This window comes from Chelonoidis abingdonii, chromosome 2, assembly GCF_003597395.2.
Source record: "Chelonoidis abingdonii isolate Lonesome George chromosome 2, CheloAbing_2.0, whole genome shotgun sequence".
Lineage (NCBI taxonomy): Eukaryota > Metazoa > Chordata > Testudines > Testudinidae > Chelonoidis > Chelonoidis abingdonii.
The window spans coordinates 20,649,502-20,670,245 of record NC_133770.1 but is presented as its reverse complement, the minus strand read 5'-3'; the positions used below and the strand labels follow the sequence as shown (position 1 = coordinate 20,670,245).

Below are 20,744 nucleotides of genomic sequence, written 5' to 3'. Positions count from 1 at the left end.
CCAGAGGATTCAGGGGGCCTGGGGCAAAGTAGGGGAGCTGTGGCACTTGTATTCACCCAGTGGGGGTCCAGGTCTTGGGCAGTATGTCGGTGGTGAGGGGCCCTTCAGTCACTCTGCGTCTTCAGCAGTGCTGAAGGGCCCCCCGCCGCCGAAATCCTGGACCGCCGCTGGGCCAGGGCAAGCAGGCCCTGGGGCAAATTGCCCCACTTGCCCCCTCCCCCGCCTCTGGGCAGCCCTGATCGTGTGTAACTGTATAGATTTCTATAGATTCAGCAGTTTCAATACAATTCTATTAAATATTAATTTGCATTGTGAACAGGATATGTGCTGTACAACTTTCCAAGTTTTGAATTTAAAAATTTTTATTCAGTGCTCTCATTTATTTTCTGACTTCCATTAATTTAAATTCTCAGACAATGTGCATACATGTAGATTGAATTTTTTTCCGTTTTTTGTTTGTTTTTGCTCTGCGTTTGAGGTACTGATGAGTTGAGTCAAATCAGTTGAGATACGGATTTATTTGCCTGTGAGATCGTTAAATTTCTCATTCATATAAAACATTGTAAACTCTGAAGCACCAAAATCACAATGACACCTTTAAATGAAACTTCATTGCAGTTGCTTTAATGGAGAAATAAGGTACAGTAATATTAGATTTATTATTTTACTGATAGATGCACATTACATACATTTCTGAAAGATAAAGGTCAAACCTGCCTTTAAAATATATCTAGAAAAACTGCAGTTTTGTCTGTAAATTTAAGATTGGAATGCCAGCGCTGAATTATTACTTTAATGACTCATCACAATACTAACCTCTAAAGTCAGCAACTCTCTAATACCACCTACTGCTGTTGATGTTTGGCAAACAAAAACAAAAGCAGAACATGCAGTTATTTAACTTTAAAAATTAACAGAGCAGGTGCAGCAGCCAGTTTTCATAATGGCATATTTTTGGTAAAATAAGCATACAGTAACACAGATGCATAATAAATCTTGATATGCACAGTAGTTACTTCCATTTTTCATGGTTTTTTATCTGCCTAGCTTCAAATTACAGAAAATAGTGAGTAAACATGTCAACTAAGATGTCTTTTTGCAAAAAACAAAATTTATTTTAACCCATTACTTTGCTTGAGTAATCAGTATGTTGATTCCGTAGAAGCACTTCAACTAATCTTACAACCTTGAATAATTAGAAAAAAGGTAACTAGTTCTCAACTAAATGAAAGAGGCTCATACAAGCTAGTGTTGTCAGGCAAGCTAATAGTGGTCAAATTCCTTAATCTCAAAGCTGAGGTTTGTCCTTAAATTGGGGAAAGAAAAGGAGAAGTGCATCACTGTGACCCTTCAGCGACACACCTGAGCTGGACTGCAGCAGCAGAAACAAATGGTTACACAAAACTTCCTGACTTCCATCCCAGAAAGAAGGTAGCTGAAATGCAGGACTTACAGTGCAATGTGGGAAGAAAGATGGTACTTGGGGGAGTCCTTTCCATCAACAACAGGGAATACTAGTTTCCATCATTGATTTTGTAATGTAATAAGAATGTACAACATTGAATGTTTATGATACATGTCATGTCTTAACAGGCACAAGCAGTTTTGGCAATGATTTGCCATGGGATTGGTCATTTTTTACTACAACCTCATTGTATCCATCTGTACTATCTATTTCAATGAAACTTTACACAAAACAAATATTCCACTAGATGGAACATGATAAATTAACCTAAAAAGTAAAGTTTCCTGAACTATTCCAAAATCCAGGACTAAAACCAACTAGTCAGCAGCAGCACTCGAAGTGGGGGGAAAAAAGTAGCAGGATGAAAAATCTCAGAGGCTTCTCTATTTCTGCAGTGGTTTGATTTAAATGCCACATCATTTTTAAGCTCTGCTGGCTTTAGGGTTTGATAGTACAAAAGCCAGGAAAACCATTTTCTGGTTATGGTACGTCTTGTACTCTGACAACAGGAAGGTAAGTAGAACTTCAACGAGAAGGGACTGGAGGCTCCAAACTTCTTACTACCCATAAGCAGACAAACCCTATCATTTGGGATTTGAAATCTGCAACTCTACTGGACAGAGCCACAGCAAATGCAGGCTCATTAGAAGAGAGCAGGAGTGACTCAATTATGAATATGCAGTGGGACTGAATTCTTCTTGCTCATTCTCCCTAACAGAGAAAAAATGTTGGTATTGGCTGTTTTTTTTTCTAAAATGTTATGTAGTTAGATTTAGAAAACTGATTCGCTTGTTTTTTTTGGAGACTCCAAGGTCGGAACTGAAGAAAGGGTGAAACTACGCTAGTGAAAAGTTATTTACCATTCACTTTATGGCTATCACTGTTTATACTGGGCTAAACATTGCTCGGTTACCTGGGTGTGAACTTCACTGAAGTTCATGTGTTGTACTAACATAACTTAGGATAGAATTTGGCCCTTTGAAATAAGGTTGATTACATAATAATAAATTACCCCACTACATCATGGAAGGCAAATGTCAAAGAAGGCAAACCACAGAGTACACAATTGATTATTAATTTATAAAGAACTGTAAATTACATAGTGCTTTGCAGACATACAAAGAGGGTATATCTGCCTAAAAGCTCTTACAATGTAAATTTACACATTAATATTTTAACAAGGATTAATTTCTTTTACTTATTAACAGAGAAGTTTAAATCCCAATAGAGTACTCCAAAATGAATGTTTTGCTGTATTTAAACCTACTTACAAAGATAGTACTGCAGTGAACGGAGCAATTCGTGTCCTATTGCTATCTTTACTGCTCAAAATATTCCATTTATAAATAGAAAGATGACAGACAAATGTGGTCAAAAGTGCAGCTTGTGTGACAAAGAATCGTTGTAGGCAAGCCCAGTACTACCACGTAAGGTCTGCATTTAAGAGTGTATTTTTCCCTGAAGGTTGGTATGGATTAGGAAAAATGCAACTTCTAGGCAAAGTTCCATCCCTTTGCATTAGCAGCCTTTACAGGTCACGGAAGAGATTGGTCTGAAGTCACCATCAGATGCTCTGGATATATATCCTCTATATGTAGTGTATGGATCCCTTATGACCAGTTCAACATTGTACCAGCAACATTTCTGCTAATGTGCTAGACTAGCACCCCAACTAACAGTAATGAGAACATATCAAGAGAACTGAGAGGGTCATTAATTTCCTTCTTTGAAAGCATGATGTTAGAGACTCATTCCCACTGCTCAGGTCCTATCATGAGCTTTCCAAAAGGAGTTGCAGGTCTGGAGGGCAACAGACAATGGTCGTCACATTTCCTTATTTGGGTGTCCCCGCTGTACAATCTCTCAGAAAATGGAAACATGACGACTTCCAGTCTCCATGTTGGGAATGCAGACTGTTAATCTAAAAAAATCTTTACAAATTTTAAACTGAATTAACTTGTTCTGGAAATCTTTGAAAAACAATAAATGTTGAACTCTCGCATGCCATTTATCCCAAAACTCTGGAAAGTGCAGTTCTACTCTGAAAAGTTAGGAAAGTGGCAGTAGATAGATATCTAAAAAATAACATGTAAAATTTGCCCCGCTTTGATGATGACAGGCAAATTCCTGAAATAAACTATGTTTAAAATGAACTTTGTATTTAACTGTTCATGGCTGAATTTTAGAAATCTCAGAAATATTGTGCGTTAAGTTTACCTGACACCCTCCTCCCCCACAAAAAGAAGTCCTCATCCACTCCTCCATCACTCTTCCTCTCATACTACAAATTATGGCTCCACAGACAAATATTTCTTTCTACAGTCATACATACTATGCTGGTTATGCAATTTCCCATTTTACTGACTTCCATTATTCAATATATCTAAGGCACAACTTGCATGCTATCAATCACTTTTGTAAAAATTGCAATGCTAAGTTGTGTCTACAATTCATTAGAGTTGTGGATAGCTCATTGAACATGACTTTCACACACTCAGGCAATCCTCCTTCTGAAAGAATATGAGATAAGGTTATTTTAATCCTTTCAAAGAATTGCACTATTTTGCTTTCCTTTTTATCCCCTTAAATATCCTTCCTAGTTAAGAAATTAACATTCTCTCATACAATTCTTACACAAATTGTACTTTTACTTTTCTGCATCTCGTTAATTACATGATGTTATCTGGAATAATCTATTCAAGAAGCACCAATAACTTTGGTTACCAATAAAAGAGAAAACTTAGCATAAATTGCTTAGCACAAAGTTAATCTTATAAAGCAAGGAATAAAGAGGATCTAACAGCTATTATATGACTTATCTGCTTCCCAAAAAGGGTTACTCTATACCTTTTTCAAGAGACTAATTAAATACCTTAATGTCATTGAAACTTCATGAATCTTTCAATAAATTATACCCTGGCTCTACGACATGTTTTCATTTATTAATCTCACTTAAAATGCAAAGAGCTACGAGAACCCCATTGACAGTTAAGCAGGGCTACTCAGTTAATTCTTATTATATGGTTTAATGCAAAGAATAATGACCGCTATAACCTATGACACAATTAAAACTATAGCCATCTGTCACAAGATGTTAATCCTCTTATTTCAGCAATCAGACTTTTCAAAAAGCTTTCCTAAAATGCCTACCTTTTAGGAGAAAGCACTTATTGTTGTGGATAACTAGACACATTTTATATACCCTGAGTGCGTTATAAAAGATTTTAACATAGAATTTATACACACCACTGTATGCTTTTAAGAGGTATACTTCTAATCAATTTCACTTGGCTCTCATTTACTAGGCACAATGTTTTTAGGATGAGGAATGATTCACTGAAATTGAAAAATAATATATGCATTCTAATACTATTTTAAACACCTAAATTTGGGACCTAATCTGCCCAATAGCTTCCATTTAATGCTTATTACAGTGATGCATTTGCACTGAGGAAAAAATAACCCGCTGACTGGCATAACTATTTTCTCTAATTAAATTAATACTTAAACTATGCCTTTTATTTAAGCCTTTATATGCCTTTATCAAGAGCAGGATGATAATAATAGTTTATAGTAATAAACAGATTCACGTGATATTGAATGTGTACCTACTTTCAGTAGAATCAGATCACTCAGGAGTCAGTTAAAAATATCATAACACAACTGTTAGCTCTATTCAAACTGTTTCAGGAAATGAAAAACTGGTTCAAACAGAAGGGCTGTGGGAGCTGTAGGACTATAGGTAGATCCAGGCTAGGAAAATAGGTTGGAAATGTCTGTCCAAATTAAGTCAAAACTAAAGGAATCTTGAATAATATTAGGTGATCCACTAGATGTGGAATATATGTTTGACACTTTATAATGCTAAGACATGAGAAATCACATTGGGAGGTATAGGCCCAAGTCTGAGCCATCCTGTTGGAAAATCCAGAAGAGCTATAACACCTGGTTCTTGAAAGTTGAGCTCTCACTGCTCTGTATGCATGGCTGGAAAAAGAGTATTTTCAGTGAGCAGGGAAAGGGCATAGCAAAGTGATGAAACATCATGGACAAACCTGAACAGCCTCGGTTATCTGCAGGAAGGGAGGCGCAACTCTAAATGTCTCAGATGAGATTAGAAACCCTAATGTGACAAAACGTTTTTTTAAAAGTATGCTGTTTAGTTTTAAAATTAGTGAGTCTTCTGCAGCTTCAACTTCAATTTCATCTTTGATTTACAAGTCTCTCCTCTAGGGTCTTGCATAAGAAAGTTAAAGACGGCCATTACCACTAACACTGAAATGTTTAACTGAAGACTCAGTATAATGTAGGAATAGCACACAGAACAGAATCTGGAGGACAAAATAGCAGTTAAGTTTAGGGTGGTAGACCAGAACATTTCTCATTAGCAATAAAGAACTCAGCAACCACTTTGTTTAAAGACAAAGATCTTTCTGAAGATTGATGTGCTGGGAAATTTACAATGTATTAGAAATCTCAGACTGATCAGTGTCCCCAAACATATGAATAAGAAAAGCACATTTTAGAAATTCCTCAATTTCAGGACTACTGAGATTAAGCTTCATTAAGAGCTCTTCTTCTTCCTTAGATAAGAAGCTATTAATTGGGAAGACTATTAACTATGTTTATGAACCTGGTGTGTCTTGGTGATCCCACAAGTTACCAGTGAGAAATCTGAAAAAGACTAGAAGTAAATCAGATCCTGAATACAGGAAATTCAGGATTTCTACATTTTATTCCCACCTGGGTGGTGCTAAGGAATATTCTTGTAACTAATATAAAAGCAATTTGAGAACCTCAAAGCAAAACAAACACTGGAGTGATCATGTCTTTTTAAAAATGAAAACAAATGTTTTATTTCCACCAAAAAACAAAACCCAAACTAAAAGCAGCTTTACAAACTACTAATATTTCTAATGTAGCTGACTTAGACTAGGAGATACATCATTAAACAACATTTAAGACTTTGCTATACAGATGTTAAATTACATAATTCCTGGTTTATATTTCTGCAGAGAAACTAGATTTTGAAAGTAATTTACATAGACCTGACCATATCAATACATCTGATACCTGAGGGAATTCTGCGCCCCCAAAATTAAAAATTCTGTACAAAATATTTTTAAAATTCTGCGGAATTCTGCAAATTTTTATTTGTCAATAAATAAATGTGCCTCTAACATGGCAGTGGGGAGCACAGCTGGCTGTACTGAGGTGGGAGATCACCCTGAAACTCCCACCTCCCTCGGTACAGGGACTTGGCAGTGAGGCTGCACCTGATCCTGACACAGTGCAAGGGCTGGGCCTACCCCAGAAACACCCTTGGGCCCTGTTCCTCTGTGCCAGGCAAACCAGGTATCCACCCCCTTCCCTTATTTCCCTCCCCCCACCCTTACCCAGCTCCACTGCCAGCACTCACTGCTGCACAGAAAACAGCAAGGCTCCCAGCACAGAGATGGGGAGCTCAACTGGCACTAGGACCCAGGAGGCGGCATTCAGCTGCAGAGTCAGCAAAGCAAAGATGCAGCCTCCTTCAACTGGAAAGCTCTGTGCTTGCAGAAATGAGGGGGAGAGAGAGTAAGTGACATGTAACCCCGTGTGCAACACCCCCCAAAAAACTGCACCCATGGCAGTGTTGCACTCTTTCCCCCTCACCCCGCGGCTTCCCTGCTGTTTTCTGCAGGGAAGCACAGGAATTCTGCCGGGGGGGGGGGAGGAGGGAGAGCGTTTTCTCCAGGCATGCAGTCATGCAGAATCCCCCCTGGAGTAATCTGAGTAATTTTATATGTGAGAGCTCTCCCATTGAACTCACTGGTACTATTTGTGTGCATAATGTTATGCACACATGTATTTCCAGGTTTTGGGACCCATCTGCTTTTCTGCACTCAGACTCTATTAATCCAGTGCATTCTCTCTCAGATGCAGATCTAGTTTGTTGTAGGACAGATAAATTCATTCATACAACTGTTTCCTGTATACAATGGTGTGAAACATGTTCACTGGATTTTCTTATGGGGGGAGGAGGGGGTCTTGACTTTTGTCATCAGAGTCTCCTTATTGGCCTCTAATTGCTATATAGTTATGTTTAATAATTTGTGCTGGTTTCCCCTCTAGAGAATTTGTATCTTTCTCACAAGAAGACTTAGGGGAAAAAAGTTAAATTTGCATTCATTCAAATTATTTTTTTAGCAACTTTTAAGTAGTTAGGTAATAAAAAATGAAACTATTGAAAAATCTAAGATTTCATTAATGCAGGAAAAAAACTTTAAAAAAAATATTCTATGTATCTTTAATTCCACAACTCAGGATGCTCACAAGTCTGAAATAGCAGTTAGGAAACAAACCAAATATGGCAAGTACCGTGAAATATAAATGTGAATTCTCTGTTTGATTTTAACATCTATGGAGCATGTGCACCGTGGAGATAGTATGACAAGTTAAAGGGTTACTGCGTTTTAGAAACTATGTATTCCTCTCTTATTTAATAGCTGTTACCATCATGTTTAGCTGCTGCTGCTCCTCCTGCAGATGGGAATTCTCTGATATGATTAAATTTGATGGTATGATAATGTATGGTAATCGTGATTAATCAGAAGCCTACTAGCAAATGGAGGATGTTGGGTATTATGTCACCTGCATTTTAAACTGCATTCCCTCTATGCCAGCCTGACAATATTTGACAGCTGGAGGGATCTCATGCTGCATCTGCTTGCTACTACTTATAGATCCGATAAGAGAAAATGCCCATCATTCCTTCACTATCTTAAGTGCTGTAATTACAGGGCTTTGCAGACAAGTTGTGAAAACAGTAAATGTTCAAAATGAAAGCTTTTTGCTAGATGTTGAACAAAGCTCAGTCTCACATCTGCAAGGGCTATAATCTGAAAGAAATGTAATTTGATGCAGCAGTCTCGTTCAAACATGATTTGCATGAAATGCCATATAAAGCACTATCCAAGAAATGTCAATCAACACCACCTGATACCATGTATGCTGTTAAAGGGAAACAAAATGCTTTTTACACTACCTGTGATTTGCTGTTGCTACACAGTAATCCAGTGAAAATTTCATTTACTGTTACTGTTATTATAGTAAGGCCATAACTAAAGCAGAATAATTGAGGAAGTAGTTCAGTAGACTTGTTTTCACAAGTGTTTCATTTCCATTAGTAATTTACCTCCTAAACAAATACTATTACAAAATATGTAATAGTTAATCACCAACATCACTGAATATTATCAGGAATGACAGACTGTTCTGGAAATTGCAAGACACAAATTAAGAGTAACACACTTGTTAATGTGAGCCAAAACTTTAGATACTAGGTTTTTAAACCTCCGATTTCCTTACTTCTATACCACCTCATTATTAAATCTGAAATAATTTTGAAAATGACATGTAATTCAATTTGCTTTTTGCAACTTCCAGTACAATGAAAACAATTTGATTTTGCCTCATTCCCCTAAAAAGTTGCAGTGTTTAGGATACACTAAAGCAAAGATATTTTTACATAACAAAAAATGCTTTAAGTATAATATTGCAAAATCAGTTCTGCTACTAAATTTGTTAAAGCTTCAGTTTCCATTTTGGACCACAAGTTCAGCCTGTACTCCACTTTCTAATGCTACATAGAATTTTTAACATTAGTAGCAACATTTATTGTTTGTATCATAGTAGTGTTTCCACTTGAGGCATTGCCCTAGCAATCCTAGACAGTGTTTGCCTCAGACCTCAAAATGTAAGACAAAGTGGCAAATGAACAGTAGAAGAGAGAGATAAAACATTAATAGTTTAAAAATGTGTCACTACCTTAAGTTACTAAAATATATGAAAAGTAATTTAAACAGCTATTTTAAGGACTTCCACAAATAACACATACAATTATATTCCGACGTATATTTTAAGATACTGTTTTAAGAAACTTGAGACTTTTTTTTAGCAAGAAGTTTACAACGAAGGGTTCAATGCCAGAACCAAAACTAATCTGAAATGTAACCTTACATAGTGAAATTTTTAAAAAGAGCTGATGTAATGAAGATATATGGAAGCATACTGCAATCAGAAAATAGAAAGAATATTTAATAATGGTGATTTTTGTAAGAAAAATACAATCAGAGAAGTAGAAATCAAGGATATTTAAACAGAAAGGGATACAAATGGATACGATACCAGAAAGGGGAAATGACTATGAAATGTGGAAAGTTGTTCATGAACGCATGAGGGCTTTCTCTTTTATTATTAAACTGAATAAAACAGAGAATTTATAAGAATGATTTAATTTAGTGGATTTGAATTCTGCTCTGTACCCAAGTGTTTTATCAAAGAACAAAGTTTCTGGATCTCAAAATAAAAGGACTGGGGGTGCATCCATGGACCACTACGGGTATATCTAAACGAGATCAAAAAAGCAAAGATTCACCAAAGAGGTGGTGTAAAGAGATGCCTCAGTTACTACTACTCTTACCCACAATCCTTTCCTCTCCATTCCAGAGGACCCTCTCCACCAAGTGTTAAAGGCCCAAACTCTGCTTCCTTACTTTAACTCCATGGGAACAAAAGGCCTTAAATATAAAGAAATTAATGCAGGTCTGCCTGGGGAGAGGACATGACTCCAAGATCCAACTAAGGAGATCCCCACACACCTTGTGCTTCAGAGTTAAATAAGGTTGACCAGTACAACGAAAGAGAAGGGGTCAGTCAGTGCATCTGTAACTATAGGTACCACTGGCTATTGTCCCCTATTCTCAGATGGAGCATACCAGCTGCCATTAGCAGCTTGATAGGACCAAGCAGTGTGAGGGGGAAACAGTCTGCTCCATAGGCTGTTACTTCAGCACAAAGCTAAAGTTCTTGCTAGAGAACAAACACTTTTTAGACAATTGTGTCAAACATATTTGCTTAAATTCAGAACACATATTTAATATTGTATTTATATAGTGTTATTATGACTCACTTGCTGCACGACTGTGATCAAGGCAGTCACTTAAACATGAAATTTTTCAAATTCATTCCTTACCATTAAGCTAATAAATTCATAATACAAATTCAAACTACAATTAATGGGTCTGATTTTCAAAAGTGCTGAGCAGCTAGCACCTACTATTGACTTTGCAACTTGAAGTCAATGGGTGGGATTTTCAAAAGCATCTAAGTTAGGCACCTAACTCACTTAGGGTAGACTTTTCCAAAATAGTTATGGGTACTCCTGGTTGCACTATACTTTTCAAAATCAGGCCTCTTATTTAGGTGCCTAAATATAGATTTAGGTGCCTAACTAAGGGCTTGTCTACATTACCCGCAGGATCAACGGGCAGCAATCGATCCAGCGGGGATCGATTTATCGTGTCTGGTCTAGATGCAATAAATCGACTGCCAAGCACTCTCCTGTCAACTCTGGTACTCAACCAGAGTGAGGCGCAGATAGAGTTGACGGGGGAACATCAGCTGTCGACTCACTGCAGTGAAGACATGGCGCTGAGTAGATCTAAGTATATCGATTTCAGCTATGTTATTCACATAGCTGAAGCTGCATAACTTAGATCAATCCTCCCCAGTGTAGACTTAACCAACTATTTTGGAAAATCTTGGCTTCTTTGTGCCTGTTTTCATAGCTGCAAAACTGAACTGTAGGAAAATGTATCTTGACTTCCCTAAAAATTTCCATTCTTCCAATGGAAAGGTCTGCCATCCTGTTTGCAGCTTGCTCAGAGGCAGAACCAAGCTTGCCAGTAAGGACAGGATGGGTGTCCTCTCATATGTGTACATGCTATCCATTCTATTCTGCCTCCAGCAGCTAAAAAGGCAGGCTCTGCTGCATCTTCTCAGATCAATTGTTTTATTAATTATTAAAAATCTCCTTCTCATTGGGCTGTTTGGGCTTTCTAATTTGGCAGTGAGAAAGACAGAGTTCTGCCAAGAGATCTTATATCTCCCATTTTATGCCAAAATGGGAATAAGAATACATACCCAACTTTTGTAAAGCACTTTAAAATCGACAGCTGGAAAATGCCATCTAAGTGCCAAGCATTGTTATATTTGATGTCATACAACACATGGGAAACATGGTCCTTGTACCAATGGTATCAGGACCTACGAAAACACAATTTAAGCATAGTATCTCAACTGACCATATGAGGGACCAATCTCAGAATATTTTCTCCTTTTTAGTATACAATGTTTAATGGATTAACCTTCAGGCTTGAAGGACTGAGTGTACTTTACAGAGAGTTTTGAAAGAAGACAGGACGGTGATTTGGCATACAAGTGGGAAATTATGGTGACAGGCTTTTAGGTTTAAGTTATTAATTAGCACCCCCTTTTTACTTTTAAACTCATTTATTACCACCACAAGGAATAGTCCAAATCCACTCAAAAATGTATTTGGGGATGACTGTTCTATCCTGGGTGGAGCTGTGGAATAAAGGCTATAGTGATGGACTGTCTGACTAGGCTTTCACCCCTCCCCTGCCCTTGTTTATCTGCTTATACTTCCTGGCCAAATAGCATTTAAAGACTTTGCTTGCATGGGTCCCAGCTCTGTAAAAACAGAGCCAAGTAGCTTTCTAAAGAACCATATTTAAACATGTTTTCCTGTAAGAAATGTGGTACTTTTGCACATTAGTGCTATAAGATAGTTTTTCTATGCACTACCCAGTGTATAACTCCATTTGTAAAATGGCCTCTTGTTAAGTTGGGTCCTAGTGGCCAGGTCATGGGAAAATTGGAACCTTTAATAGCAAAAATAATGTTCAAGAATGGTTCTTCAGAGAGATGCTGACAGAGTTTTCAAATGCACAAGGTCCATGTCATCACCTATGAAGACCTTGGGGCCAGCCTCCTCAGCTGGAGTAAATTGGCGGAGCTCCACTGAAGTCAATATCTCAGTGAAGTTATGCCAACTTATAGCCACTGAGGAGGATCTTAAGCCATGCAGACTGGACTGGTGGCAACCTAGGGATAATAAAACCATCAATTTATGAAAGATGTTCCCCTTTTACTTTTAACTTTTCCTTCCTTTCTTTTGCCTGACCACCACAGTGTGACCCATCTGCTTGTTACAATTTGTTATTGTATTAAATTATGAGTTCTCTGGGGCAAGCACAGTCATTGTCTTATTCATCTGAACAGCATTTAGTACAATAGGGTCCTGAACCTTGATTGGCATATCTGCACTACTGTGATATAAAATAATATGGCCAAGAAACAGTACTAGAAATACAGAAGGCCTAGTTAATTGCTCCACGGGTAAAGCCTTCAATCAGCTTTGCCAAAAATGGCAGCGTCATCTGAGCAGATCTTTGGCTCGTCTATCTATATAATACAATCCCAGATTATCACTAGAATGTTGGCTGAGTCAGTGTGAAGCGATGGGAAAAGGTACAAGCATGAGCCTGAGAGCTTTTTGTATAGAATATCACTACGTTCAATCACCACTGGGATTTGCCGTCTGTCACCATCCAATTTTTAAGTTCTCAGACATTTTGACTTTACTAATTATATCCATGCAGTGTACAGCTAATGTAGGGCATTTATCAATGCCGTGCCAAGAGTCCTAGACCACTTATATCAGAGAAGACGACAAATTACCACTTTTATTCTACAGCAATTTCACTGGCTATATGAGGAGACGGTGGATTATTTGCCACACCTCTGCGAGAGAGATTGGGCTTTTAGATACTAGTGATTTGTTAAATGACAACTGTGTGATTGGCACTTTGAGACAAAAGCTAAAGTCAATTTGCTTGAAGCCCAAGATACATAGATAACATAAGACCTAGTGGAAGGCTCAGTGGAATGTGTTAGCTTAATGTGCTGGTTTTTTTAATAGACTATTTAAAAATAACTGGAAGAATTAAATAGTGTCAACTGCATGCTGATTAAAATCTCTGCATAAATTTTATTATCACAAACTAATACACTGAGAAAAATCTGGAATACAATGGAAACCTACGGAGTCTTCTGCAATTTTTAGAGAATGACAGGCACTCTTCAAAACTGACCATTTTAATATTTACCATGTGTACAAGTGTGCCATAGCCTTCGGCTGACAGCCCCATCTCAGAAACATTATCTACTCAGTTTCCAATGAGTTTAATATGGTTATTGATAAAGACCTATTTGCACACTAAACAAAGCAGTCACTGTTTACTGAAAGGAAAAATGCTAGACAACGAGGTATTTGATATATTCCTTGAGTATTGCAAGATTTTACTCTGATTCTGTAATACCCCATATGTCAGAAAAAAACCGGAAGAAATGTGTAGAAGGCCAAAAAAGTAATTCCATGTCTTCTCCCCCACTTACTCTCAAGGGACAAAGCTTTAAATAAATAAGTAGGGATGAAAATGTTAAAGTTTTACTTATTACTATTGGCAACTGAATATGAAAATGCAGCATCAAAACCTGTATTTAGTGGCAACTGATTTGTTTAATAATTGTCACATTTCCAATCACTGCTCAACTTCAATCATTGTAAGCACTGCATTATGATTTCTACCAGTTTCTTATAACACGATGCTCAATGTGCCAAACACAGCCCTGGTACAACTTTGTTGAAGTCAATACAATTGTGTCCTCTTACAGAAGGGCTGAATTAACACTAAAGGTTTTAAAAATGAACGATTACCTTTCCTCATATACTAAAAAAAATTCAACTACAGTCCCAAACAATTTTTAGAAATACGTACGCAGCTTGAAAATGAAAACACACAAAAAAAAATCTGATTTGCTTTGTGGACTTCACATGTCCTTTGTTTAGGTGGTCCTATAAAGGAGCAGTAAAATCAAGTTCAAAGACTTCTTTCTCTCAGTCATAAAGACTTACAGGAATTCTAACAACATTTTATTCAACCTTACAGGTTTTTTTAAACTGTATTTGAAAAGTTTTCTAACTGCTGGTCTACCCGTTAAAATATACGTCAACTAAGAATAGAATAGAAATCTTAGCAGATTTTAACTTGCATCAGAGCAAAAAAAATTGCTCTATAACAAAAGCATTTCTTCCACACAGAGATATTTTAAAAATGTTATGCCTCTGATAATTATGCAAATTTCACAGCATATTTTGTTTTCATGGAAAACAGGCTGAACAGATAAATGGAACACCTAGAACTTTCAAATCTGAAGGTAAATTTGACTTGAGTTCAACAGCTATATACTACATTTGATAAAACAAAAGTGAAATATATACAATGCTACTCATACCTATCTATTACCTAGCAGCTTTGGTACTCTATGTAAACAGCTGTAAAGCACTTTACAAGGGAGGTCAGTATCATTAGCCCTATTTCACAGATTCAGATAACTGAGGCACAGAGAATAGAAGTAACTTTCCCAAGGTCTTACCCAGCAGGCCAGTGGCAGAGCTAGGAATAGAACCCAGGTCACTTGAATCTCAGTCCAGTTCTCTGTCTACTACAATGCACTGCCTCTCCACTTAATAGGAAGAAACGCCAACCAAATGAATTTTCTTAGCTCTGAATATCAGCTACTTAATATTACAGCAAGTACCAGTGTCATGTTTACATAGGAAAGATGCCCCATTTTCTCTAGGGAAACTTTTTGGGGAGAAGAGAAAGATATTCCTATCCGGAAGAGAAATACAATTCTATATCAAAAGTAAGCTGAATCTTTGCTATTTGATTCCATTAAAAAGTTGTACTGTATATGAATTATTTTGCTATATGTATGTTAATTAGTATTGGTTACTGGAAATAGGAAAAAATATTTACAAAATTCTAATCGTACAACCTATTTAAAGAAATCAAGTTTTAATTTTAGTATGTTGGTGTAGACACATTTTCAAGGACGTCAAATGCAACAGATTTATACATTCTTTCTTCCTCCTATTTCTCTTCATTTCAAAATTTGCTCCAGATGAAATAAAACATATCACAGGAAAACAAAGTGTAAGATTCAGGGATACAACATAATTTCAATGTTCACAAAGAACAGTTACAATTAACATTTTTAAATGCTAGAAAGAGTTCTCTGTTTTGCACTTGGACTTGCTCAGATAAAAGCATTTCCTCTAGTTACACCACAGTCAAATTGTGGTAACCTGGTGCATAGAAATTTCACAGAAGTATGACAAAATTGGGTAAACGATAACCAGGCTTTGTAAAGCTAGAGTTTGTTTTAGGTTATTTTTTATACTTCATAAAACAGATTCTATGGTAATGAATATGACTATCAGTAACTCTGTACAAAACGAACAAGCATAAGTAATTGATTGGATAAGGATCTTTGAGAGGAAATATTCTGCACAGAAATAATCCTTGTACTATATGCATATGGAAATCACAAAACCAGCACATTTTTTTGTGATCTGCCTTTTCCAGCTACAACTGATTTCCACACAGATAAACTCTGTATATCAGTATATTCTGATACACGAACATTTACTTCCCCCTTCCACATTCCATATATTACTAAGGTTTAGCTTTCCCATGTACAAACTTCATGTACAAGAAAAGCACATGTGGGCTTCCAAGTTTTGGCAAATGAAGGCAACATTACACAAAAATTACTCATTTATATGATTTGATACTCTGTATGAACAGTTGTAAGTAACTAAAATGATACAACACAATAAATTAAGATGAAAAATACCACAAACTGGAAAACTATGAACAAGTGATTTTTCACATTTTGTCCATTCAGAGTAAGTCAGGTGGTCAGATTAAATTAGAGAAAGAGCTAAAAGATGGCTAGTATGTTTTGGAAGCCAAAGATAAGCAAGAAGGGAAGGATCATTCAAATGCCAAATCCATTTTTGATATAAAAAATGAAACTTTTTAAATGCTTAAAGCAAGCAGAAAATAAAGCACTGATTTTATAATAAAAATATGGAGCTTTTTAGCCAGAGAGAATTTTTCCCCCAACAAACTTTTTAAAGGATGCCAGTAGTTGAATGAAAAAAAGTTCTCTAGGACAAGATGCATTTATACCTCTCTCTTTGGAGAGACTGGTTCAACAATTTTACAGTTAAATAGAATTAATTCTGCTCTCAAAAATCCATTGACCTTAAGCTTTTAACAAACATTTTCAACGGCAGAGATTACTGTCAATATTTACAAATCCTTAAAATTATATTTCATTGGAACAGCTTTTATTTGCTATATTAATATTTCTCTGCGAATGTATGCTTATCCATATCACAGAAGAAGAAGCAGCTGCTACTCACAGGAAATCTCTGGGGTCCTACAGCAGGTCTTGGCTGGGTTGGGACTGGCAACAAGGGCACTGAAACAAGAAACACCTTTTAATACAATTTATTTTACCTAAGAGTTGTTGACTTTATCTCCAAAAGTAGTCACGAAGCAGATCTTAATCACTGCTGGTTATGTTTACCTTTAAGAACTAAGCATGTGCTCCAAGTCCCTAAAATTAGCCTAGAGGAGACAAGTTTTGTTTCCAACATTCAACAGGCAATTAGTATTCTCATAGCATAATTTAGATAATGCAGTTCTGAATTTTCCAGAATTAAACAGCCTGTTGACAGAGGAAAAAAAAACTACAAATGGCCAAACTGAAGGAAGTACACCCTTTGAGGCCTGTAAAAGTGGATCTAAAGGACATCATCATACAGCATTTAAACAATGCTTCAAATGCAAGAGAGGAAATTCAACATGTACATCCTAAATTATTCTCTCTCAGAACCTTTTAGATTGTCATTGTGACTCCCGACAGACTCCATGCTTCAGTGCATCTTGAGAGTATCCTAACACTATACATGCTACGGCATCACAGCAGACCAAGAGCTAGAATGACTACAGAGAACCTAAAATGGAAGGGAGAGGGTAAGAAGTTCAGAATTTATGCACTGATGTCTCCTATTAACATTACTGAATGGGACATTCCACCCACACAAGGCTCCTTCCTTAAACACCCTGCAGGTTGAGAAGGGTCATACTCAATTTGTGATATTCACAGAATCAGTGTAATGTCTCAAATGAAAAAAAAACTTTCTATAAAAGACTGCAGCAGGCAAAGGATTCCCTGCCTCAAAAACAGAAATCTGTTAAACTGAATTTCAAAACTTCAGCAGTGGATCAGCACTCCTCTGTATTGATGAACTTCTTGGGGTTATTAATAAAAGCACAATACACACAATTACCAAAGCTCTTCCCTTTACGGTGCACAGGAGAACACTGTAGTATCTCAACTGATGTGGTAACTACAGCTGGTTGGGAAAATTTCCAGAAAATATTTTTTTCCATTGGAAAATGCAGATTTATCTCAACAAATTGTTTCTGGAACAGGATTGGTTTGAACAAATTTGCTGCTTCAAAAAAGTTTTGAAATTATTGGAACATTTCATTTGCATATTTTCTCCATAAAAAACTCCATTTTTTCACTTCTATATATATCATCTATATCTATAGCTATAGGATGAAATTAAAATGAAGCATTTTGAAAATATCAAAACAAAAAACAGTTTGACTGACCCAAAACAATTTTTTCCTTTCACACTGCAAGTCTGTGAAATGAAAAATTTCATCCTAATTTGGAATGACCTTTTCAAAATTTTCCCAGGATGGAAAAATCATTTCCCATACTTCTCTAATGGTCGGTTATCAAATACTGACTCTAGATGGAGGCCATTGTACTATGTTTCTGAGCAGGAGAAAATAATATTAGAAGAAAAGCTATCCAATAAAAAGTATTACCTCACCTGCCTTGTATCTAATACCCTGGGACCAACTGGGCTACAACTACACTGCATTCATAAATTCTTAGGCCTGGGCTACACTAGTGGGGGGTTCAAACTAAGATATGCAACTTCAGCTACGCGAATAGAGTAGCTGAAGTCGAAGTACCTTAGTTCGACTTACCTGGCCATCCTCACAGAGGCAAGTCGACTGCCGTGGCTACCCCGTCAACTCCGCTTAGTCCTCCTGCCGAGGTGGAGTACGGGTGTCGATTAGCAGATCGATTTATTGCGTCCAGACGAGACGCAATAAATCGATCCCTGATACATTGAACATTACCCGCCGATCTGGCGGGTAGTATAGATGTACTCCTAGTGGTATTTACAGCAACTAGTAGCACTTGACACTTCATCACCGAATTAGTAAATTCCATATCAGAGAATCCAACTCCTATGAAAGATTTCTCAAACTCCACTTCTTAAAAAGTGAGCAAGATACAAGAACTAATGTATTAGTAACTATTCTTAGCTCACATCTATGTCTAACTTCCATACATTTCTGTTGAATATTTCTGTTTTACTGTTTTATATATTGACATACCTGGCTAAATGCACTAACATTTCACTTTGGAAGACTGTGATCAAACTCTATATTAGGTTACAAGTGAAAATCAGTTTGATGGTCTCGTCTTAGTTCTTACTGAACATCTGTCAGTATCATACAATCATCAAGGAATTTGGAAAGATGGGGAGTTTGACAGAACCATGACTAAAATAGCTTAAGTGTTACAGGACCTGTATGCAATTAAAAAGCTGTATAGGAAGGAACATACACAAAAAATAGGCCAGCATTCTGTTCAACTGTCATTATCTGTTTTGGTATAGTGCCTCTGGCAGTGCTCATTCCCCCTCCCCCCTTTTTTTAAGCACACATGAATTTAATACTCGTGCAAGATCATAGTTCAAATCCTTTCAATCCTTGGGCTCTTTGCTGCGGCAGCAAAGATGGCTCAAACCAGCACTCTTTTTGGATCAAATTAATCCACAAATTTATAATGAAAAGAGTGGAAGAACCAGTGGTACAACATTTTAAAGCAGCACAGTGTTGGACAGGATTTTAAATAAGAATGGAAGTAAATATCATCTGATGGTAAATGACCAGGAAATATTTAAAGAGACGGCAGAAACCATCCCTGTCTCATGTTTTAAGGAATTTTTAACAGTATTTTTTTTCTGACAAACCAGAAAGTTGCTTTAATTTAAAGTTAGTTTTAAAAGACAAAATTGAGTCACTGCATAGCAATTTAGTAAGTTACTAAGGCCACGTCTACACTACGCACGAAAATTGATTTTAGATACGCAATTTCAGCTACGAGAATAGCGTAGCTGAAATCGAATATCTAAAATCGATTTACTTACCCGTCTTCACCGCGCGGGATCGATGTGCGCAGCTCGCCATGTCGATTCCGGAACTCCGTTTGTTTTGGTGGAGTTCCGGAATCGATCTAAGCGCGCTCTGGGATCGATATATCCCATCCAGATCAGACGCGATATATCGATCCCCAAGCAATCGATTTTAACGCGCCGATATGGCGCGTAGTCTAGATGGGGTGTAAGAGAGACAGTGTGGTAGCTCACTTCTGAACTTTGGTGGCCCTAAAGTCCTTGGTGAGATAGTTATTTGTGATGCCAATATTAAGGGAAAAAACCTGAATCCCCAAACTCAAAAAAAGTTGAATTGATTTGCAATTACTACTCAGATTGGGACCATGCTGTCCTACCGTATTTGTTAATTATTCTTACTGGAGTGTATTGACCTATCTAGTGCTCGCAATTCTGGGGTGGAAGAGGCAGTACGTTGCAGGAGGGTAGGAAGGAAAGAAAAGTTTAAGATACAGCAATGTGAAGGACCAAGTATTCAGATACTGCATGTGACTGATAGCTGTATATCAACCTCATGTCTGCTGAAGATGCGAATGGCAGCTTTGCAGATTTTCATGTATGAGTTTCTCTTTCATTCTTCCTGAGGCTGAAGAAAGCATGGAGTATGGTTGTACTCCTCAGGCACAATCCTGATTTGAAAATCCATCTCAGAAAGCAGGGGAAAAACACCTAATTTTCAGAAAAAAGCAGCTCAGACAAGAAAATTTTTTAGCCAAGATACAAGAGGTATGAATTGGTTTTTGGGAATACTTTGGCTTAGAGACCAGGAATGGTAACGGCAAGTTCTTCTCTGATATAAAAAGAAGAGTTTATCTTGGGAATGAAAACAGAAGTTGCCTACAGATAGGGCTCTTCAGTGGGAAAGTTTCAAACTCACTCTTCAGGCCCAAGTGATGGCCATTAGTGAGATTACTTCCACAGTCCTGATGGAACACTTCAAATGGCAACTTCTTGACAATTTACACTAAGGAGACTTCTTCAGAAGAGGTTTAAAACTATTATTAATCATGTTTAAGGCTACGATTTTGTCATGGATATTTTTAGTAAAAGTCAGGGACAGGTCATGGGCAACAAAAAAAATCACGGAAGCCATTACCTGTCCCTGACTTTTACTAAAAACATCCCTGACAAAATGGGGAGGGAGGAGGGTCCAGCACCCTCCCCCACCCACTGCAGCTGGGAGCT

General features: G+C 37.2%; 1 protein-coding gene across 7 annotated transcripts in view; it reads right to left on the bottom strand.

Annotated features, from left to right (window-relative positions):
* The window catches only part of RBM33 (RNA binding motif protein 33), a 185,594-nt gene that overhangs the window by 79,704 nt on the left and 85,146 nt on the right, over positions 1–20,744 (bottom strand). For all 7 annotated transcript variants that reach the window (XM_075062195.1, XM_075062196.1, XM_032775613.2 and 4 more), the window contains exon 10: positions 16,650–16,708. In XM_075062195.1, coding sequence (XP_074918296.1) covers positions 16,650–16,708 — 59 coding nt within the window. The remainder of the gene's footprint in view (positions 1–16,649; positions 16,709–20,744) is intronic.